This window comes from Colossoma macropomum, unplaced genomic scaffold (genome assembly GCF_904425465.1).
Source record: "Colossoma macropomum unplaced genomic scaffold, Colossoma_macropomum, whole genome shotgun sequence".
In the NCBI taxonomy this organism is placed as follows: Eukaryota; Metazoa; Chordata; class Actinopteri; order Characiformes; family Serrasalmidae; genus Colossoma; species Colossoma macropomum.
This window is the reverse complement of record NW_023494795.1, coordinates 15,281,089-15,304,823: the sequence shown is the minus strand read 5'-3', so window position 1 is coordinate 15,304,823 and position 23,735 is coordinate 15,281,089. Positions and strand designations below refer to the sequence as shown.

Here is a 23,735-nt window from a genome sequence, read left to right as displayed (position 1 = left end):
CAGACTTCTAATGATAGTTGGATAATTTGTATAATTAAGTTAGTCTGAATGTAGGACAAGGTGTGAATGGTGTGGAAAGATGACAAAGGACTCTAGTTAACTACACCACAGTCTCAAGGGAAATACCACACTAAGAGCCAGCGTTAAGACTTGGTGTCTTTGAACAAATAGAAGACAAGCCACATACACGCAAATGTCTAAGTGTATTTAAAGATATAAGTGTACAAAAGCAAGATGCATGGCTAAGAACGTAAGTGGCAGCCATGCTGAATCTTGAATGAAATTTCAACATAGTGTCAGAGTCTTGTTATAAATACCTTTAGGGGTGTGAATCAAATTCGATTCAAATCAATTTGATTCACAATTCATTGGTTTTCTGTACAATTGAAAAGTAATTTTTGTAAGTTAGGAATATTCAACTTGATACACTAAACAGTTATTAAAATTAAGAGTCAAATTCAGTCAAAATACTTTAGTAATGTTTATTAGAACAAATGAGATCGTGAACAAGTGAACATGTGTGTGCAAAATTTTACTGTAATGATAAAATTAGTTTATCAAAATGTGTCATGTTTTTGTTTTTCAAATGAAGAGCTTTGTTTGGGTTCACTACAGTGTCACCTCCATTTTTTACCATTATCTCTACAATTCCTTGCAATCAGAGGCTGACTGGTGAGCGAGATAAGGCGTGAGCACACTGTTACAGCAAAAAAGCCTTTTGCTAGTACAGCTAAGCAGCAGGGCTCTCAGAAAACTTCAATACCTTCTATGTACATCAGCACTGTATGATTATTAGTTAACTGTACATTCACATATGGAGCGAGGGTTTGTCTACGTCTGATAAATCTAAATTAATTCTTGTATGCTGTTCAAGTCTGTGGGACCCATTTAAAATGTTTAACAAAAGAAAATATTATGTGATTTTTTATTATTTCCATCCCAGATGTTTTGGCCTTTGCTCATTTTCTGTAAAGAACATATAAAATAACACATTTTTAATGACTTCTCACTGTTCACCCCCTACACATTTATATTACACATGTGGTGTTGGGGTGAACCAGCGGGGAATAACAGTGTGGAGGTGCTGTGTCCCTCCACTCTGTTCTCCTCCTACATGGCCTGCTGTTAGTGTGGCTTTGTGTGTGTGTGTGGACAACATGGACAGGCTGCTGACTGGCTACAGCTGCTAAAGGAGAAGCCTACACTGGCCACTTGTGATATTTTAAACATATGGTATTTTTACATAAATTGTAATGGCTGTATTGATTAAAAAAAAAAAAAATGATGTAATAATTTTGATATACAAGGATAGATGGAAAGTATAAAAACAACACAAGAAAACATTTCAGTATTAATGTAGGGCTGGCGTTGCACAAAAATATAGCGATACGCGAAAATATACACTGGAAAATGTTTTAATAGCCGAGATTTTCATTTAAAGGGGGTCTCAGATGAGCTAATGAGCAAAATCAACAGATAACAGGTATGACGCTGATTGCAGATGAGGACACGTGTTCTTACAGGTGATCTTCTCTCCAAAGTGAATGATGCACCAACATGTTTGTCAGAGAAATATATTTTTTCACTGTTTGTGGACCTAATATCAGACAGAGTAGTTAGCCTAGAAAGTGATAAAGCCACACCAGAGCCGGCTGTGCCATCTCTGCCTTCACAGTCACATCCTTAAAAACATGTCCTGGACAATATGCTCCCAATGAGGCATTCGTGCTAGAGTAGCAAAGTGCAATACAATATATACACTTACTCACAAATGCTTGCAAAAACTGACTTTTCACTAAATTGTCTCACTGAATTATGAATAGCGATTTCAGTATTTGAATTTCGGCACCTCATATTATTACCAGAGTACTTAAGTACCTGTGCACATGACAGTTTGTTTCATTTATAATGCACGGTTCATTCAATTCACAGTTTTCAAAATCATTTTTGAGCAAAATTCTTTTTTCCTTTTACTAACAATGCATCCGGAAGCAAGCACTGAGAAAACTGTTACACTAATTATTAATTATTATTATTGCATGTTACAACACAGAAGTAAGTGTGTGGTGCTTAAGGCATACAGTTTGCACGATGCTAATTGGGGTATATTAGTTGTTATCTGCATTGGCCTCGTAACTCCAGTGCAAAACTGAAAAGGCAAATGACTGACACCAAATCTCTCTCGTTGATTTACCAAAATCGGGGCAAGGAGAAACATTAGACAATACACCCAACTTTTCCTTTAACAAGACTCCTTCTAGCCCCATCTCTGCAAAAGAATCTGTGCTGCAAGAAAGAATGAGAGAGAGAGCGTGAGAGAAAGAAATACAGAGAAGACCAATTACTTATTCTGCTCTGCAAAGAAGCTGCCACAACCTCCTGCTCGCTATGGCTCTTGTGTGCGTGTATACCTGCACTGCAGAGAGTGCACTAATACTTTGCGTGCAGCTTAACTGTGAACAGCCCTGACAGAGTAAAATGAATGTGTGTTTGTGTGGGGTACGTTTGTGTGTGAGTGAGAGTTTCCTCATGCAAATAAATGACCAAGCCAACATTTCTGAGGAAGCACATGCATCCTGCCTACTCAATTATTTACATATTCACACTATAGTGAAAGGACATCTCTCTGTTTGGCAAGAAAAAGACAGGAGAGGTTCTGAGTTGCTCTGAAGCACTTTGTGGCATTTTCAAATCGGACATATTAATAGTTCAGCTTTGACGGGTGCTTACTCCAAGAGATAACGTTAGCCATTTAAAGAGCATGTCTAAGAACCTGGCAGGCCTGTTGCTTTTTATACCAGACTCATTACAATGCAGCACATGTAGTATCTTTAAAATTAAGCGTCAGTAAAGGTAGCTATAAACACTCAGTTCTGTCATGTAATAGTGTTCTCATGTAAAACTTATACACTTGTAAATTTTTATGACGGCTCTTCGGTCTTCTGTGTTGTGCAGCATTGCTCGTCAGTCCTGATCCTGTAGTGCCCAGCTCATTTTAGTGTTTAACTCATTACTCATAAAATTCAGTATTATGGACTAGGCCTGTGTGTGGCGATGGCTAACAGAGTTTCCAGGAAAACCCAGCCAGTTAAAAAAAAAATCTTGTTCATTCAGATTTATTTTAAGCACAACATATTAAGACTCTTGTTTTCACAAACACACAAACCTTTTAATAGTGCAGCGTTGCATATTATGTTCTCTTACTTCACTAAGATTGTATTTGTTCCTGTAACTGCTTCAGTGTTAGCAATCGTCACAATATAAACCAACGAAAAATACGTAAACGCTTTGTGTAAACAAATAAAAGATCCATTATGGACAATTCCAAATATAATAGTATATTTATGTACACAATGATAAAATTAATAACGTAGCATGAATAAAGTTAAGCCTGTGCTTCCTGATCACTGGTATTCTGTGCTAAAAACATCCTATAAAGATGACTGCACTTTTTTTGTTTTCTTTTCTTAAAATTCCTTCAAAGGAAATATTACACAGCACTGTAAATGTTTACCAAACAGAAATATTTATGGATTTTAAACTGTGCTTTCAAAATAATTTTGAAAAATTCAGTAAATGACGCACACTGCAGTTAACTGGATGCCAGAAGTGCCCAAAAAAGAACTGACTGATTGTTTAATTGATTGTTTGACTGATTGATTGCTTGGTACCAGGGACACTGCTATTTTACAGGAATTATATCATGGACATAATTCTCATTATCAAATATATAACTTAAAATATTGCTAAAACTGAAAACTGAAAAAATATCACTTAGCGCTAGTTTTAACTGAAAATGCTCAAATGTGCAGAGCAGGGCTACCCAAAGACTAGGACTGAGAAGCAGTGGTGTACAGATTACATCAATACACATGAAGACATGGTTAGATGGCTTAACATTGCAAGAAATCTACATTTTCTCATCATTTACATATTTATTAGATTACAAACACACAGCTGAACAGAAGTTATTCTACTTGTCATATACAACAAATTGTTTATGTTCTCCACTATGCAATCATAGGATGTGCAGCAGAACTTTTCCTTCTAATGTGGCGTTCAGGGTGTTGTTTATGATGTAGAGGCATCATGTAAACACAGTGAAGAAGTCCATAGTGTGGACTAAACTTAACCAATATCTTGGTGATTGTTAACTAGAAATTGTAGATACAATTTAACAGGGGTGAAGATAAACCTCCCATGGCTTTAGATAAGTAGTGCTGCACTGACCGTCAATTAAAATATGACAAATATAATGTCAGTTCTCAACTATTACATTTATTAAACTCTTAAACAACACAAATATTGAAACATGGTTGGGGGGCTTCTCAGAAAACTTCGCTGGAAGTCATTCTAGATCAACATAAACATCTTGCCGTTTTCTGAAATGGAACAGCAGCACGTACTTCTATAGATCATACAGACGGCACACTTATTTTACAAAAACTGTGGCTGACAATCAAAACCTTGCTTTCTTCTTTGTCAGTAAGCAAATATTGTTAATTAATGCAAAAGACACATGATCACCGGTCCTTATCTCTTTGCTGACGAATTTGCTCAAATTATCCTTCCACAGGGGCGGGCATTTAAATCCCAGCCTACATGTGTGGAATAAAGCAGCATAAATTTGCATGTTTAAGTCCGAAAAAATGATAATCACTTATGCTCTATATTTAGGACTTGTTAATTATACATTGACACGACAGAGTGGGATAGTGCCATGCCAGCCCCCAGTGGAACCATCAGCTCGTCTCAACCTCTCTTAGGGGATGTCAATCAAACTACTAGCTGCGGGGCTCTGAAATATGAGAAAGCTCACCATGCCCAGCTCTCAAGTCTGTCCTGTCAGTTCACAGAAATACAGTATGAGGACAGGAAAGAAAAATTCTGAATATTTAAACAGTCTAAAACAACAGCATTGTTCGACAGAATATTAATAGAAATATCTTTGCATTAGATAAGTTCTTAATGACAGTCTTAACCATTAACAGCTTTCGGCGATACATTCAGATAATTTGGCAATATCTCCTTTAACTCGTTAAAATCTGCCACCAGAAGATGTATGATGTCCTCGTTAGACACATTAAAACATATGAGCATGTAGAGCTCTCTGTGTGCTGCTATGTTTTTGCTGCCTTAATTGCTGGGTGCACTGTGATGCTCTGAATGAGTGTTCACACACATTCAGAAGAGGATTTAGTTTGCTAAAGGCTTATTATTGATTTGTTTCATTAGAGTAACAACCAAAGGTGACCTGTTTGTATGCTTTCTTATTTGAATAGGTCATTCGCAACTTAAACAAAATAAAAGTCTACAACATTTCGGCTTTGTTAGCTTGTGCTTTTTACGTATCAAACTAAATGTGGCATCCTACTGAGACATCACATTATCACAGAAGAAGAGTGGATTAAACATTCTGAATGGAAATTTTCCTTTGAATGGGATGTATAGTCCAGAACTAGGCTTAATCCCTGATCAAGACACTAAACACACAGGGTTAAAAGTCAATCTAAATAAAACTTTTTAATCCCTGAAAAACAAAAAAAAAAGAAAAGAAAAACCTTCACACCAACACATGCATTAAACTGAGCACTGGTAGAATACGATAATAAGCATAGCCACCACACACGCTTCCAGCAGCTGAGAAAATTTGCTTAGTCATTTAAAAGTTGACCACATATCAGAATTTGTGGTCGACATTAAATGTTGACTTTCCACAGAATGAATGCAAACTGACCAAGACAGCCTTGTTATTGACGTGACAGAGAGAAATAGAGGTTCCTGTGTTTGTTGCTAGGAAGCAGCAGGCCTTATGGGTGACGGGATGTCACATGGTATACAAAACGACTGGCCCTCACAGCTCACTTCCCAGTATGCTGCTTCTGAGGATTTCCACAGCCCCCTACACTTCAGATATCAGGAGTATTTCACCAAGCAGGAAAATACTCAGTACAGGAGAATAATTTAAGCTCAAAGTGGATCTGCAGTAGGAATATCCCTGACCTCTCCTCCTATTGGGAAAGGCATTTCTTTGGGTTTGTTGGTTAACTTAAATTTTGCTTTATAAAACAGTCCCTGGGTTTCTGTTGTGTAACTACAGAAAACCTGCTTGTCTTCTATGACACTCAAACATCTATGTTACAGATAGGCAGGGGTAGACAGATGTCTAAATGAGACGAACTAATCAGACAAATCACATTTTGCTGCAATTTGTAAACTGAAACAACTGTTAACAATGGACCACGAGAGCTTTTCTGAAGGGTCTCTGGTTCACACTAATGGTCCTTAGAGTTAACAAATTCTCATGCATGTAGTTCCGTGTCTAATCAAACAGGTTTGTATAAAAAGCTTCACCTATGGACTGAGGATGTGCTTAAAAAAATGGCCACACGATAAATCACAGTATTACTATCGCGATATTAGTTTCCATGATAAACATATCATTACGATGAGCTGTGATGACAAAACAGCTCAAAAAAGACTCCTTCCCAAACTACAAGCCTTTAAAAACGCATCAAACATCAGGATTGTTCTCACACCCAGTATTATGTTTTAATTGTGTGAGGCAGTAGTGGCTGCTGTCACGACAAACATATCTATTAATTAAACAAAAAATAAAACAAAAGTATATATCCATTTTGTGTGCAAACATAAAAAATAAATATATCTTTATTTGTTTTGTAGCCTGTTGAGGTAATGCTGACTGTTTCCCAACCCTTCAGTGCACAAAAATGTGCTTGCGGTTCTGATGTAAGCAGCTGTCAATTCTTTTTGTTTTGGACAATAGTGAATGGCGCTTTTGTAATTTTGTATTTTGATATATGCTTAAAGTAGAGATTAGTCAGATTTCTGAGTAAAAAAAACAAATTCTGTTTACACATCCCCAAAAAAATCTGTCACATCCAGTCACTTTTTAAAATGCACACGCACATGTTAAAAATAATAATGTACACTACTATAGGCAGCTTTTTGTACAAACATGATCCGTCTGCCACAACTGCACATCATGCCACGCTCTAGAACATGCTCAACCAGCACAGCTCAACAATCGCATTTCCAGATCTCATCCATGCTAGGTACAATACATGTATTATAAATGTAGGATATCACATCACCTAAGATCTTTAAAAGTTCAGTTATATTCACATTTGGGAATGCTAGTGTCCTGATTTACATGAAAGGTGAACTTTAGGTGAGCTTTAACCCTCAAATTCACAAACCTCAGAGGCATGAGCCAACAGAAGACAACAGGGTGAGCTGTGTGATCTTCACGAACAAATGAAAAATAAAATAAATAAATAAATAAAATTAAACAAACAAACAAAAAAAAAACAAAACACCACAGTCAATATAATGTTGCTTGTCCCACACAGTTGGAAAAAACAAGCTAGTTTACTTGTTTCTTATACTAGGAAAGTTTGATATACACAAATTAAAATAGTCTTTCTCCCTGTATTCATGCACTTTTTAGAAGATTTCAAGCAAAATTTTGTCAATATTCAAAAAAGAAGAAATGACTAAAGACACTTAATGCAATCAAAGTATTTAATGTAATGTGTATGTGTTTTTCCTTTTCTCCTTTTTTGTAATCTTGGCAATGTCTATGTTTTCTGTTCTTTACTAGGTTACCTTACTTCATTATAATTCTTGGTAATAATAATTTAAACAAAAACCCTTTACAAAAATAAAGAAATAAAATAACAATGGTAAACCAGCTAACATTAACCATACAGCAAACTACACATTCCCTCCAAAATCACATCGCATCAGGACTGCCCATACTAGCGAGGTGGCAGTTCAGTGTGACTGTGGCTTAACTCCTAACAGTCAATAGTCTAGTTAGAGTAAGATGCTTTGTGTTGTGCCTAACAACACCCATTAACCATGATAAAATCACTGTAACACACAGCCACTGGTAAATTTAAACCTAAACCTAATCTTCAGCATGAGTTATAACACTGTGAAAATAACCGATTAAAAATAAGAACAATGGGCCTCATTCACCGACTATTCTTAAGAAAAAATTTGGCGTAGACTTTTTCTTAGGACCTTTTTCAAAACCTTGGAAGATATTGGTAAATGGGACCCAAAGAAATTAGTAGCTCTGGGCCCTGTGCTACATTATATTTGCTGATACTTCAATCAATTCACAAGTTACAACTGACAATGGACAATCACAGTCACTCCTTAACTGTATATATTTATTTATAAAATTCAAATTAGAAATATTAAAACAAAAACAAAGAAAAACATACTTATAAAAATTAAATATGTTATCTAAATTAAGCCCCTTAAAATTAGTATCAGTCACAAAATGTTCATATCAGTTTGGCCCTAATTCAGGTCTTGGGGTGTTCATTAGGCACTCGGGGTGTCGAGATACACACGCTAATACTCAATTTTTACTGACAAACTGCTTTGGTTAGCCTACCTTGGATGGCTGGTTAGCTTTTTGAAATGGAGAAGTTTCTAAGTTGAGTGCCATAATGATGGGGAAGAGTGGTAGATCGAACCGTGACAAAGCAGCACCACTGCTCACCACAACAGACACCTGTGCTAATACCACATTTATGAAGACTTCACCTCAATGTGTCAGTTACCAGAGCGAGGAGAAAACATGACGCTACAGTTAGACAACTTCTTATTCAAACTTTCTGTTCCTTCAAATCGAGCAGTAGTTACATGTTACTGTTGCTTCATTTAAGGTGGAACAGAACATTTTATACAAAAAAGCAAGATCAGTTTGTAAATGAACTTGTCAAGCTCAGTTTATTCAGTATTGAGATGTAACCTTATAGTTCACCTTTTTGTTTATTTTTATTAAGATATTGCACTTTTGTTTTACGTCTTTTGAGAAAACAACTTGTGCCAGTTATTTCCTCAACAACAGCGGAAATCACAAAACAGAAATAACCAAAAAATAAATAAATACAAAAATAAATGCTGAAGTTGTTTTAGAAATTCTTTTCTAAATCTGTATTAAAAATGTTTCACATTGTGATGTGAAAAGCAATACACACATATTGTATCGTGAAATCTGCGACCCAAACAGGCGCCCTTACTTAGAACATATAGAGAAAATACTGTCAATAATACACTGCCATAACCATGCGGCCATGTCTGAAAGCACTATACTGAAGCAGACAGTAGTACAAAGAAATCCTCCCACACAGGCTATTGTGCTGCTAAACTGTTCACCTGCCAAAGAGCAATTTCAAATCAGGCAGAGATTACATACAGCACAATGGTCATCACGTGCAAATTACAACCCCCCCCCTCATGTAATTGCCACGTCTATGACGCAAAATATTTTCATAATAATTCTCTGGCTCGAGGTAAAAACAACATCCTCATTATCTACACGAACGGAAATGCAGTGTGTTTTCTTAGGGCGACTACAGGGACTGAGCCGGCGTTCACAACTGACCCAAACCAACTCAGAATAATCTGCAGGTGTGAAAACACCCCGAGAGTCTAAATGTCAAAGGCATTGAAAAGTACATGCTAGTGACTAGTGTTCTGAACTTGAGGGGAGCTGCAAATCTACACAAATTTGTTCTGCATCCTGCAATCTGTATTTGGGTGGTTTGAGGGTTGTGGTTGCTGTCAGACAGCTGGCCTGGGCTTCAGGGAGTGCTCTCATCTCTGGGGTGTTTCTCGCTCCTCCAGCAACAGGGTGGATGCATGCATGTGTGTGTGCGCACAAGTGAAATCGCCATGTTTCAGGGGTTTGTAACCTCTTTTTGTATCATTATGATTTGTTCATTTGTCTGTGCTTGCGGGGGGGTTTGTAAGGTTGCTAGGGCTGCACATGTATTTGTGAACAGTTACTGCTCTAGGGCTGAACATTATATTGTTTGTTCATTCATCACAGAACAAAACTTTGTATCTCCAAAACAGGAACTGTTCAAGAGAAGAAAAAAAAAAAATCAGCGTTTAATGTAAATGAACAAAATATAACTTTCAGGGTAAATAGACACCAAAAACATTGCACTGGCTCCTAGGGCCACCAAGCCAATTTATCTTGTGGCCAAAATAACAGAAACATGTTTACAGTACATATATTATATATACACAAACCAGCCAAGTGCTGCTTCAATAAAGGAAATATTCATATTAATATTTTTTAAAACATTTAAATTAATTTTTAATTATATTTTGAAGTAAACTATTTTGTTTGATTATACATAAAAATATCAGAGAATCTGATTTCCATTCCGCCGCAAAATAGCCACTTGGAGGCCTGCAGAAAGGGGTTAATACAAACACTGGGGCCATGTAGTGACCATGATGGTCAGGCTGGTTAGCCTCTTGCAACTCCAGCTTATTTATTTAAGACCTTATTTCATAAAGCGAGATTACCATACTTTAGCCAGCAAATAGCATCTGTGACAGCAGTCAGACCAGCTCAACAGGAGGGGCCACCACAGTCACCACAGTGCTATGTTGACTGTCACAGCAGTTTCAGTTAATTAATTACAACAAAATCTTATTTGTCCAATTAGTTCAGTGTCTGACAAAACAGGTTTGTTTAAAGGGAAAAGAAAGCAAAAAATATATCCAAGGAAGGTGTCCACTGAGACCACAGGTCAAACTGTGAAATGTGACCAGCGGTACCAGACAAAAGCGGTACCCCTGCTTTATTTCAAGTAAAAAGTCTGGACCATTTCTGTAAGTCCATTCATCTTGAAATGTTCATAAAACATAAAGGGCATCTGTGTTTTAAAATTATGATTAAAAAATGCACCAAAATGAATAAAACTATGAGGTTTTGTTCTCACCATGATGAACTGTAACATGATGGCCTTTGTAATACTGACATTGTAAAGCTCCACAGAGAGGTAAGTTATATTGTATTTGCAACACTGTGCAGTCCTAATGAGTTTTCTAACAGTTTGCTGGGCTCTTTGCTGTGTTTGTTCAGAGTGGTGGGGTAACAGCAGCCATAGTCTGTTACTATGTGTACCAGCCCTCTCTGGACCAGAGCATGGCCTGGGGATCAGTGTTCCTCACTGCACTATTTATAGCCCCAAGACTCGCAACCTGCGACACGCAAAACCAGACGAAAACAACACAGCCTGATACAGGAAAACAAGATGAGTAGTTATATTAAGCTCAACAAAGCAGCAGAAATTCAGCTATAGTCTTCTGCACAAAGCACTTAGGACTAATAGTCTCCTGCCAATATGGACGCCAAAGGAGAAAATTAATACCATCCCCAGGGTTTGATGAATGGGTACTATCATTATCACCAGTGTCACGTCATTTAGCGTCATTTCACTTCTTTGCAAGCATTTTTTATTCAAAAGGCAAACAAAAGGCACAAAACCCAGCAGAAAAACATCTAATTATTTACTATGATAATCATTATTACACCTCAATCGCCACAGCAGTCTTCACTTGACCTGACTAAAATCAGCCAACTATGAAAGCACCAGGCTGAATAATAACCATTTCACTGCAACAAATTAACTGTGTTCCTTGTGCTGACAATTTAGAATGTCCTCTCTGCCCCGTTTCCTCTCCTCGAGAGTGGTAAATGATTATGCATCCCAACAAATCCTAAGAGAACACTTTAAAGGGGAATTCCACCACTTTTTAAAAATTCCTACATACTTAAACTGTTAAGATGTAGACAATGTCATTTAGAGTGATTAGATCTAAAAGCCATGCAAGCCAACTTTACTGAAGACCCAGATACCTGAAGCATTAATGCCTCTATAAGCTACATCACAAAGTTATTACATGAAATGGTTACATACGCACTACTTAATGCCTGAGACACTGTTTTGCTTTTATTGTTCTGAGATAACATTTTGGTCTAAAATATATTTTTTATAATTCATTCATGGCAGAGAAGTACATGCAGGGCATTGTACCCAATAATAGTACCAAAAATAGCATCCAAAGATAACTTATTCCTCAGATTTACCAGAATTTTTTTCTTCAACATTACAAATAAACATTTCATATGTCTTTAAATTGCCATTAAATTATAGCAACTTCTCTATGCCTCTACACTAGAGCTTAGGCATAGGAACACCTCCAAGTTTAACCATTTGTAGTTCTTATTTGTATTTAAATTATCAGAAAAACAAACTTAACATGAATGAGATCGGCTCTACAGACGTAACTTATCATAAAAAATAGTTACCATGAGTTGACATCTCTGAGGCAGCATCTCCTGGTCCAGATCCTAGCAATATTCGTAAAGACACTATAAATGTGTTAGAATTTCTGTTATAAGTGCCAAAAGTATACTGGTCAGAAAGAACAACAGAGTGGGCTAACACTTATATGCAAAACTGTACTGTCATCAACAGATTCAGGAAGATTGAGAGGAGTCAGAAGAAAATGGAAAAAGGCAGTGTTTTGGAAACAGACTTAAATGACGCCCATACAGGTTTCTCCTTGCCCTCTGCACTTTCAAAGCTAAACTACAAGGCTGTTGTTTTGCTTAGGAAGGTGCTGATTTACTAGGGGTGAGCGATTTGACCTCCAATTCACAACATGACATTCTACAACAGTTCCGCTCTCAGCTGTAACAGTCTGCTCAGGCTTTCTAGCCAATGCTGTGAAAAACCATGTCTAGGAATTATATCAAGAACTATTAAAAATCTCACATTAAATATGGTTTCTGCTTATATGTTAATGTAATACTATACTGAAAGGGAACCAGTCGTGGTGTCAAATAGCATTGATCAATTTTCCAGCCTTCTATAATTAAACACTCAGAACAAACATCAAAACATTTTGTGATAAAGTTTATTCTTCAAGAATCTATGAAGCTTGATCCTAACATCTCTCAGAGGTCATTTGGACTGTTATAGCTGGTGGGGGCACAGCTATGTCAGCACTGAACTGCATGACTGCTCCCTCTTGCCTACAGCCAGTCAGTTAAATCTTTACGAAGTGGCAAAGCTACAATTTCGTTTAAAATTAGTCCTTTGTTTTTTTTTTTTTAAGTCTGATTCAGTCAATATACCGGCTTGCGCTGTTTAAGGATGTGCAGGAAAAAAAGCTAGTCTTCATCACACATCACTGAAAGGTCTCTCGATCTGGTCACTTGAGAATCAACTCCGAAAATGTGACGGCGTCACTAGGCTCTAACTCCAACTATTACTGTGCGTAGTCTTGTAGTCCTGGTTGGTAAGCCTGTACTGTTGTATGTGAGTTTGAAGGAGTTAAGAGAGGGAATGGTAGTGACTAAATGGGAGAGTCATGCTGCTGCTGTGACTCTTGGGAGAGGAGTCCTCTCTCTGTTTGATACATGCCCAGAAAGGTCACTGGAACTTTTTTCTTCATTTTATTTTCACTGAATTGGTTTTGACAGCAAAAAACATCACTTTCTTTCGAACTTCTGGCATGACATGGCACCTTCTGACACTAAAAAACTGCCAAAAATGACTGTTACCCTTTAAAAAGACTAGGCATGCATAGAACTACATTGCGTACTTTGACACAGCTCATTTACTTTAATGTATGCACATGTTTGCTTCATGTTTTCTGCATGCCTGCAGTCCACAAAGATGGCTAATTATAGAGGTCAGTGAACAGTAACAGAACAGAATGGGGAGAAAATGGAAAAACAGCCATGAATGCTGAGAACCTCGCAGCATGCTAACGAATGCAAGCCTGATCTGGAGAGAAAGTTCTCTGGGTAAGCAGGCCTAATTCAAAACGATCTTGTTTTCCTTCTGTGATTGAAGTCATCTAGCCTCCTGATCCCTACTATAATTAATTAATGCACTTAAGAACTGCTGTAATTATCTAAAAACTGAGTTTAAATGCTTTTTTCTGAAAAATAAAAGCAGACTGCTTTAAATTCTCATTACGTGTTCCTGCTAGAATGTGAACTCCGACGAAACACTAAACGCAGTTCTAATACCCAGTTCCTCCATCACAAAAGCCTTGCTCTCTCCCAGATGACCTCAACTGTACTGATTTACAAGCTGTCAAAGTTCCGATGCACAGCTGAGATCTACCCTTCCTTACTTGAGAAATCTCACACCTTTTTAATGGCTGTACGCGCTCATGTGTTAACTATGACTGCAAGACAAGAAGCCTACCTAGCCTACAAATGACTTTCTTACAGCTACTCATACATCTGGTCACAACACAAGAAGAGGAAACGTCACCTGACCTCTGCAGACAAGGAAGGCTTTTACTCAGCTAAGGGAACACTAAGCTTTCATACCTTGTCAATGTACAATATTCCATATCTACAGGAAATTTCAGGAAAATGTCAAGGAGTTTTGGGCCAAGGAGCAGAAATAATGGTCCAGCATGTGAATATGTAGAAAACTTCTATAGCAACTAAGAACAGCCTTTAAAAAAAAAAACTAAAGTCAACCAACAAACCTGAATATCTGCATCACTGGTCACTGTCCAGTCATATTTTATATTTTAATAATTAAGATGTAATGGCACACACATTGTCAAGTTTGATTTTCAATTCCTAGATAAATATTTTATCCATATTTATCCATATTTAGATAAATATTTATCCATATTTTGTGCATTTAGAATGTCTTGATCATTCAGAGCTCTAATTACGTACTACATTGTAAACACACCAGTGTTTCCCAACCAGGTCTTCAAGGCCCTCAGAGGGTCCAAGTTTTTCCTTCATCCCAGCATGTTCTGAGTTAGGCTGGAGCAAAAATGTGGACCTTCTGGGGGCCCTGAGTTCCAGACTGGAAAACACTGCCACATACTATACATAATATTGATTTGGTTCAGGTAAATAAAAGCTTTTAAGCATAGCTTTTTTTTTTTAAACAATATAAATCTCAAAATCAGAACCTGTAGAATTTATAAGCAGCTTTAGGAAAAAAGCCCAATTAACTGAGCATGAGTGCATGTATACCATAAGCCCAATGCCCCTTTCTTCCCACTTTGCTGTTAAAATCAAAAAATAAAAATCTGTGCCTATTTTCAACACGTTGGACAAAATTATATGACAAAGGATTACTATTTTTTTTTAATGAAAAAGAAAAGAAAAAAAGTCAGACAATGTCTTAATACACAGAGAGCAAAAAAGGAACAAGCTAAAAAAAAATCACGTACAAATGTAACGCACAGTCACAGAAATGCAAGTTCTGCCAGTATTTTGTAAAAGTATGTTCTTGTTGGATGAACACAGTTCCTAAATGCAGTAAATGCTTTACACTAGTAGTTAATAATGTTAATTTATCATTAATAATGACTACAGTGTTTTCAACTGTTTAAGCTCCTTGATTTAAGTAGGGCTAGTAGGCTAATTAGCCAGGTTTTTTTTTTTTATTACATGACTATATTTAGAGCTTATCAGATTCTACAGTTAAGTTATTATCAAATCAGTGATAATGATTAACACTATACCTCATCATAGGAAATGTCAGATGTATTATTTCAATTTTTTTTCATTCATTTATTCATTTATTTTTACTTCAGCGTCCATGTGAAGTGATTCATGTGGAAGCTCAAGAAGATTGTATCGAATTGGTATTGAAAATGTTCAAATGATACGGGCGCCAATTCAGACATTTAGTTTTGATCACTGACAATGGTGTCCCCAAAATACTGCAAACGTAAGACCCTGAGAAAAGACAATGGTAGTGCACTGGCAATAGTTTTACAATACGCTGTTTGGAACATGTCAATACTGTACTGAAATTAGCTGACAGTCAAGGCTACTCCGGCAGTTCACTTCTTTATTCTCTGCAGTGGATGAAAGAAGCTACTTGTATGGGGGGGATTGCCTAATCTAGCCCACAGGCCACTGGCATCAAGGGCAACATACATAGTTAGCAAGACATAAACAGCAGAGAGACGAGTTGTTGTTCCTGGACTATAAGCGATGTGGTGTCTGCTGTAGGTATGATTTCAAGAGGTACTAATCATTATGTTAAACGGCTCACGTCACAGCTGTCTAATTTGTTTCCTTCCTAAGGCTTGTATCTAATGATAAAGGCAATAATGTCCGAGCAACAGCAGCCCAACCTTTTACCACCAACACAAGCAGGTGTAATTCTATACTGCTACATATATGCAAGAGTGACTGAGCATGTCATTGGTATTGAGCAAAGTTACATGTATGGAGGTCAAGCGCTGAAGTGTGAGTGTTAAAGTAAACCATAAACATTAGGTAGGCCAAATCTATAAGACTAAGACAAAAACCACTGATTTTCTGAACCAATATTGTGTCCCTAACAGAGACAATAACTATTTCAAATTGCTTTGTCAGAGCAAATTGTGCTGGAACATTATTCATTAATCAGACCACTTAACAAACATATCATCACAAATATGTGAGAACGGAAATTTCAGAGGTCAGTGGGCTTTACCTGCTATGCAACACTACTTACAGATAGGAATTTACATTGATACAGGCAGATGTGATACTAGCTTACATGAAGCACATGACTTGCAGCCTTCTGTGATTCACTAACCGCAGAAGCATATAGTTCTAATGTGTGGGAACAGCAATACATGATTATCAGCACAGGCTCTCTGGCACGCCTGATGATCACTACCAATGACAGGCTGCACATGTATAAAAGAAATAAACGAGACACTCTGACAAGACTGCAATCTCAGTGTGCTTCAACATGAGCAGTGAAACCACAAGGCCTCACGCAACAGACCAACACTGTGACATCAATCAGGCCAGAGAGTTGTACTCCATGGCTAGCTACTGAGAATGTCAAGCTCTAAGAGCACTCATTTCAAAGGACTCCCTAGACAACCGTTCATCCAATTACCAACACTTCATTCATCAACCTGTTTTGCCTAACAAGCACCCTAATATCACTGCACCTATATAACAGAGAGAAACAATGGGCAATTTTTCTTGAGGTTAAATTTTTAAGAAATTAAAGAAAAACTGTCTTGTATTTCTTAACTCAATCAACCTGACTACCCACACGGCACTGGCCAAGTCAAGTCCTCTGGGAACAAAATCTAGCAGACGTTTTCAGAAAAGGTCTGACAGCGATCAGGGCATGATAGAAATCAGCAGATGCCATGATGAGGAACATTGTCAGACTAAAGGTTGCCACATACTGTAGGAGATATTAATTGCACAAACTGGAGCTAACAATCTGACATAGAACCAAATGCAGACTTGCAGAGAAACTATATAAGTGTTAGGTTAAGTGAGTTCGAGTTGTAGTGATGGAGATAACGTTAACCTTTAGACAGTAAATGAAATAAGCTATGCAAACAAAATGAACACATCATCCTTACAATTTTAAGATCTAACTACAGTTAAGATCTAACGACCGAACTATCGTCCACAATGCTGTCACAGCAGCGACCCTAAGACTTGCACGTTTTAAATAAGACTTGACTCAGCTGGTGTGATTTCAGTTAGCTTATCTCGCACCGAACACGTCTCACATGGACAGCCTAGAACATTAAAACGACCACCGGGCTTCTGTAATTAAACCCACACTGACTAACACTGAATATTGAGCAAAACTGACCCAGACGGAGAAAAATCATTAGTTAGCTAACCTAACTCCCCTTGGCAGAGCCGCACCACTGCTGCTTGACAGATAGCTAGCTAGCTAGGTTAGCTAGCTTAGCTAAGTAGTCATATAGGCCTATAGATAGCTAGCTAGCTAGATGGTCTTGATACCGTCGCTTCAGCGGTCTTCACATTCAAGCTGGTTATCTAGCTTACTACAGTGCCAACGATCGAAAAAATGCAATTACTCGACTGTAACAGGTGCAAAATGCTTATCCAGTAGATATTTGCTCGCTAGCAAACATGAGAACCCCCTCCCCGAAAACCTTACTGGTTAGCTAACCTACAACTATTAACTACAAACGTTAAACGCCTTTTCAGTCCTGAAACTTGCTACTCGTTTTCTCACTACATTTATTGGCACAATTAAATCCTAATGACTGCTTTTAACACTTCAGGGGCCTGCTGCCGGCTATAATCACTTGAAGCGCTGTATTTGCCACATGTTGGGCGGGTGGGCAGCTACCACTACGCCAGCCGGCAGCAGCATGCCGCCACTTTCCCTCCAGACTCTGACAGCCACTCTGAGCAGTTCGCTCCACTGCGAGTCTGCTAACGTTAGCCAAGCTAGACATGCAGTCATGCTAACTCAACTCACTGCGAGATTCAGCTGCAAAGCCCGCTTTTTTCAGAATAGGGCGATAAATATGCGCAGTAAGGCTTTAGCTTTGTGGTCTTACCTCGCTTTCCACGACGTCGTGATAAGCGGGCGGAGGGTCGAAGCCGCCCGTCCCGGTCCTGCCGCTGTTGTCGCCTTCTCCCCCCGGGCCGGAACCCGGGCTGGGGCCGCTCTCCATCGGTTCATAGCCATAGCCGAGTCCGGGGCTTTCGTTCGTGAGGAAAGCCACAGCCTCGTTGATGTCGTTTTTGGCCAGGCGAAGGGCTTTCCGAATGGCCACGGGGTCTGGAAAGCCCATGCACAGGAGCGTCGTCATGTGTTGCTCTTCCTCGGTCTCCATGATGAAACTGTGTGGATTCTGCGGACTTCAGTACGGAGGCGAAGCGCGCAGACCGCTGGCTGTGCACGCCGCCATGTTTACAGTCGGTGGTGTCCTGTCACGATGGAGAGAGAGAGGAGTCCCATCATCATCGTCGCTACACAGCGGAGGAGAGAGAGAGAGAGCAACATGTGTGAATTTCTCAACAAGTCAACATTTTATATGAAAGAGGAATCTGCATTTTCAAAATCATTCAAGTCTCCTTGATGTTAAACCTTCATTAACGTTACCTGAAATTGCCGGTTTATTCCGTTACTGCTGAATCTTCGTGCAGTCAACAAGTCGCAAAAAGCTCAATTAATCGTAAACGTTTCTATAAATATATTGATCAAAATTGCACATTTTAAATATATGTATTTATTCGCATTAATAGCTTTTTATAAGATGATTATGTAATTATGATAATTATTACAATGTCAATTATTATCTTATTTTTATTAGGAGAGGTTGCATGGACTGTCAGGGCGAAAATAAATGCTTAATTTTAATATTAAATTATTTATATTTATACCGAATTTAATTTATACAGAATTTGATGCCGTACATTTTAAAAAATAAAAGTGGGAGAGGAGTTTTATTTTGAAAATACTGAGGCCGTGAATCAGCAGTGTTGCTAATCTTGACTTCACAAAGTCTAACCTGTCTGTGCCTCTCCAACCCACCCATCTTGTGGTAGAAAAATATATACACACCTTCAGTTGTTACAAAAGATGCAAAACAGTAACAGTGACCTCAAATTATATTTGTTATTTTGACATTAAAACAAGCCGGGCGATCATTTAAAATATATTTATAACAGCAATGTTATTAATATATTTTTTTTCTCATGTTCTTTATTCTTCATATTGTGTATATGTATTAAAATATGTTGTATATTTTATTGAATGTAGCCGTAATAAAATAAGGGTGTGGCAGGAAAGAATGTGGTGAGTCACGTGCTGATCAAGTCTAGTCATGTGATAGTGGAAGTGAAGATGGCGGCCGCAGGAGAGGAGGCAGCTGCGCTGGACAGTGTTGTTAGAGTAGCTTCACCTCCGGCGGTGCTCAACCTCAGAACCGACACTGACCAAAGGGAGGACGTGGGCCATGATGGTGCGAGCGAAAACGTGGGGCCTGCACCCAAAAAGCCCACCAATAACAGTGAGTGCTTCACCTTAATGATTAGCTTCATGCTAGCTAGCAGGCAGCTTTATTTTACAGGCTTCCTAAAATAGTGTGTTGTGATCAGCTAGTTAATAGAGGCAGTCTGCAATATAAAATTACATGCTGTTTTAGACAGATGTGACTGGAGTCTGTGTGAAATACGATGTAACGTAACACATTTTGTGTTTTTTAGTATTTAATGTGGTCATTGTTGACGATGCATTTTTAATGTGAAGGATGTAACCTATACATTTAAGTTCCATTGTAGGTATGTTTACAATTACAAATGGCAATGAATAAAACTGAAGTGAACTGTTGAGGTCTGTGGGTGGAGATTGCATACAGACGTCAGTGGTTCTCAAACCAGTCCACTGGGACCCCCCAGACGGTCCACACATTTGCTAAAACATAGGGAGAGCAAAACCATAGACCGAGGGGGCGTCCCTGAGGACAGCTTTGAGAACCATGGCTGTACATGTAGACCTTGTGGTAAACTTCAGAGTGCCTTCAATTTTGTGAAACGAGACACATGTGAATGTACGCAGGTAGTGTTTCATTACTCAATTTACTAACCACATGTTTTTCAAATCCCCATGAGAGCCAAGCCTCTTGACTCACTAACGCTGGATCCTTTGGTGAATGTCTGTTGCAGATGACGGTGGTGTGGAAACAGCAGAAGAAGCTACTGAGCCTGCTGAACCTGACATCAATGAACTCTGCAGAGACATGTTCGACAAAATGGCAGTTTTTCTGCAAGGAGAGCTCACAGGTACACAGTAATGATATGTATGCTGTGTAATTAAGGGATACTGCATTTGCAATGTAAATTACAACAGGTTTACATTTCCTTAACATCTGTCCATCAAACTGAGGGCATATACATGCACCTAGTCTAACAACTGCAGAAAATCAGATTTTGTCAGTAATCCGTTCAATGCGTTTTCATGCACTTAAGTAATCTGATAATTGGGTAACTCCAGGTCTACGTGAGTCAGGCAGTAATAAGATTTCTGCTTTGCAACCCACCAAGTCACAGAAGAAGACGACATAAATGCAGTGTATAAATCTTCGTCATGCTGCAGCTTTTTTTTTTTATACATTCCCAGAAAGTACAAATATAAGTCATCTAGAAGATGAAGAATATTCAACTTCTTAATTTCATCAGGCTTGTAGGTGGTTTCTGCATCTCTCCAAAAGTGTTTTGTTGCCATCTTTTGGGTGCTGTGTAAACACTGCTTGCTGTTTCCGAGACAGCGCCTTGTTTTCACACTTGTGCAGACTGGAAAAAATGCAAGAAATCAGATTGACGGCATACATGCACTAAAAACCTACCTGATTACTGAGCTAATATCCAGGTCTCTTAATCGGATTTCTAGAAATCCAATAACAGCCTTAATCCAATCTAAGAAATCAGACTATGCTGTTTACATGACTACTTGAACAATAAGATAACTGCCAAAGCCTGATTAAGATCAGATTATTAAGTGCATGTAAAGGCACTCATTGAAAGAGAAGTTCCAAGGGATCCAAGGATTTGTTTGTGTTACCTTAATGATTTGCACCAATCATCTTGATAAGGGTTTGAAAGCAAAGCAATAAAATGTGGCCTCTCATGATGAGGAAGACTACATGATTACTAACTGTGAGATTTAAAAACTTAAAAAAACAAAAAACATTCTGCACCAGAAGAGTCTGCATATTTGGTGTCAATCAGTAGCATAGATATCGGTTCATCGTAGGGACGCATGAAGATACTGGAATTTTAACAGTACCAGCAGATATTTGTTTGAAAAAATACTGGCATCGGACAGATATTTATATTTTACGTTTGATGATTTATTTTATGTTCTATATGTTTAGGTGATGCTTGATTTACTATGCTAAATTTTATTTTATTTAATATAATTATTAATTTTAGTAAGTGTTTCTGTTTTTCTGTGATGCTACTCCAGATGGATCTAGTCTCCAGTTCTACATTTTAAAAATGTTTATATATCAGCATCAGTGTCCCCATCAACAGATAGATGCATAAAAAGTGTTGGTTATTAGTATCTGTCTGAATTCCCATAGCAGAGCATCCCTAAATCATAGCGTAACGCCCAAAGCAAAACAAGTATCCTCAAAATGATTACTTTACGGGAGAGGGCAAAAACGTTCTTTACTTCAATGTAAGTTGATGTAAGAAGATTTTTTTCCAAGCAATTTTGGAGCATTTCTATTGGTCCAATCATCGTAAATTTCTTTACACAATTTATACACAAATTTATACTTTTTTTGCACAGTGACAATAACACAAGATTGTACACTTCTCTGCATAATTCACAAAATAAAATTAAAAAAAAACTATTTGTTTGTTTGTTTTATTACCAGCCACCTGCGAGGACTATAAACTTCTGGAGAATATGAACAAACTCACCAGTCTAAAGTACATGGAGATGAAGGACATATCAATCAACATCAGTCGCAACCTACAAGACCTCAATCAGAAATGTGAGTCCTTTAATTGAGACTTTGACTTCTTTATTTATTTTTTTATTTCTATTTATTATATTCTGCATTAAACCAAATGGCATCTACTTCATTGCTTTAACAGCAACAAATTTCAAGTATCAAAACAAAAAGATGTGTATATACACTGGCTATAACGTGTATTTTCTAGGTATTTTATCACCCATGGTTCACCATTTAGACTGCGTTTTGATCACAGGTTTTGTTCTGTTTTTGTAGATGCTAGCTTGCAGCCATATCTAGATCAGATAAACCAGATTGAGGAACAGGTTACAGCTCTGGAGCAAGCAGCATATAAACTGGACACATATTCCAAAAAACTGGGTAAGGGCAATGAGATGCATTGACCTACATATTTAAAGTTAATGTCTCAGTAATGCAGATACATGTTTAACGTGCCTTATTTGCCACTTTTATCTAGTTAAATGTCACACGCATGAGTTGATTTCTGGTTCTGTCTGAAATAATTGCTTTATCAAATTGTACCACTAGATGGTGCAGTGAGACCAAACATTGCACTCTGGTCATGCTTCACATATGATCTCAGACTGGATAATGACCACATTGTATGATCTCCAGTTTGATACGATTTAATTATTAAATCATTAAAGTGTTTGTAACTTATTTATACAATGTATTTTTCTAATGATGATTGAAGATGAATGAAGATTTGAGTAGTATTTCTTCAAACAGATTGTTTCAGTGTTCCATGTCTCTTGTTTTTATTTACAGAAGCCAAGTTTAAGAAACTAGAGAAGCGGTGAATTGTTTGTGGTGAAATGAAGGCCCACAAAGAACACATCTGCCCTGTCTGCTTTAGGAGGCTCCCCAGCAAGCTGCTGCTTCTAGCATTAGTTGGTTTACAGTAAGAGCCCAAAATGCACCAAACCACTAACGGTCTTTTGAAACATATAGTTTGATGATTATCACAGTTTCTGGCTTTGGCTCACAAGTTTTGTGGAAAGGGCCCACAGCAGTGTCCACAGTGGTCCATGTAAAGCATGGACAATATGGAATATAGTGTTTGAAGTTCACATATCAGTGCCATGCTGTGATCCTGCTGTTGACAGATATACTGAAGGAATAAGAAAGACCTGTCGTGACAAAACAAGCCCAGTCATTGACTGCATAGTCGGTTCATAAAGCATGACTAAATGCTCACCTAATGTCTGATTTTCTATTTATAAATTCCTCAATAGGCTGTAAATTAGTGACTGATGTTCATTTTTTATGACTAGAAGTGCAAATATTTCTGTGTTTGTTTTTGTTGTTGCTTATTTCTTTTTTTTTTTCAAAAAGCACTCACTTGTTTTGATTTTTGTGAAGAATAAAAAATAACATTAAAACTAAGATGAGAAGTGTCTTCTCTTGCACTGTACACCTCACCAGGAGGTGGCAGACTAAGCCCTACACTACTTTTCTCCCAACCTTTCACCTTGTTTTGACTGGTAGCTGTGCTCTGCAATTCAGAACCATGTATGGTGAGGTGCTTATCTACCGCTGAGACTATATGGATGCATGGCATGTTAAAGCTCTTTCCTCTAGAGCACAGAACAAATCAAGATAAACCCATC

At 37.9% G+C, this 23,735-nt stretch overlaps 2 protein-coding genes across 4 annotated transcripts in view; one reads left to right on the top strand and one right to left on the bottom strand.

The window, feature by feature from the left end:
- Positions 1–18,587, bottom strand: part of usp24 (ubiquitin specific peptidase 24) — a 72,666-nt gene extending 54,079 nt beyond the window's left edge. For 2 of the 3 annotated variants that reach the window (XM_036581586.1, XM_036581587.1), the window contains exon 1: positions 18,193–18,587. In XM_036581586.1, coding sequence (XP_036437479.1) covers positions 18,193–18,471 — 279 coding nt within the window. In that variant the 5' untranslated portion in view covers positions 18,472–18,587. Of the gene's footprint in view, positions 1–12,154; positions 12,749–18,192 lie in introns of those variants that run through there. The other variant, XM_036581588.1, reaches the window with a different exon arrangement.
- Positions 18,588–19,441: 854 nt separating this feature from the next.
- bloc1s2 (biogenesis of lysosomal organelles complex-1, subunit 2) lies at positions 19,442–23,456 on the top strand. Its single transcript, XM_036581591.1, has 5 exons — positions 19,442–19,650; positions 20,306–20,422; positions 22,024–22,143; positions 22,381–22,485; positions 22,894–23,456. The coding sequence occupies exons 1-5, from the start codon at positions 19,485–19,487 to the stop codon at positions 22,923–22,925; spliced, it is 540 nt and encodes a 179-aa protein (XP_036437484.1). The 5' UTR covers positions 19,442–19,484; the 3' UTR covers positions 22,926–23,456.
- Positions 23,457–23,735: the final 279 nt, after the last annotated feature.

Excerpts from the sequence above, each read along its gene's own strand:
- bloc1s2 (XM_036581591.1), top strand. The coding sequence starts at position 19,485 with ATGGCGGCCGCAGGAGAGGAGGCAGCTGCGCTGGACAGTGTTGTTAGA. Across the intron at positions 20,423-22,023 it reads TCTGCAAGGAGAGCTCACAG|CCACCTGCGAGGACTATAAA; the intron begins GTACACAGTAAT and ends TTTTATTACCAG. Across the intron at positions 22,486-22,893 it reads CACATATTCCAAAAAACTGG|AAGCCAAGTTTAAGAAACTA; the intron begins GTAAGGGCAATG and ends TTTTATTTACAG.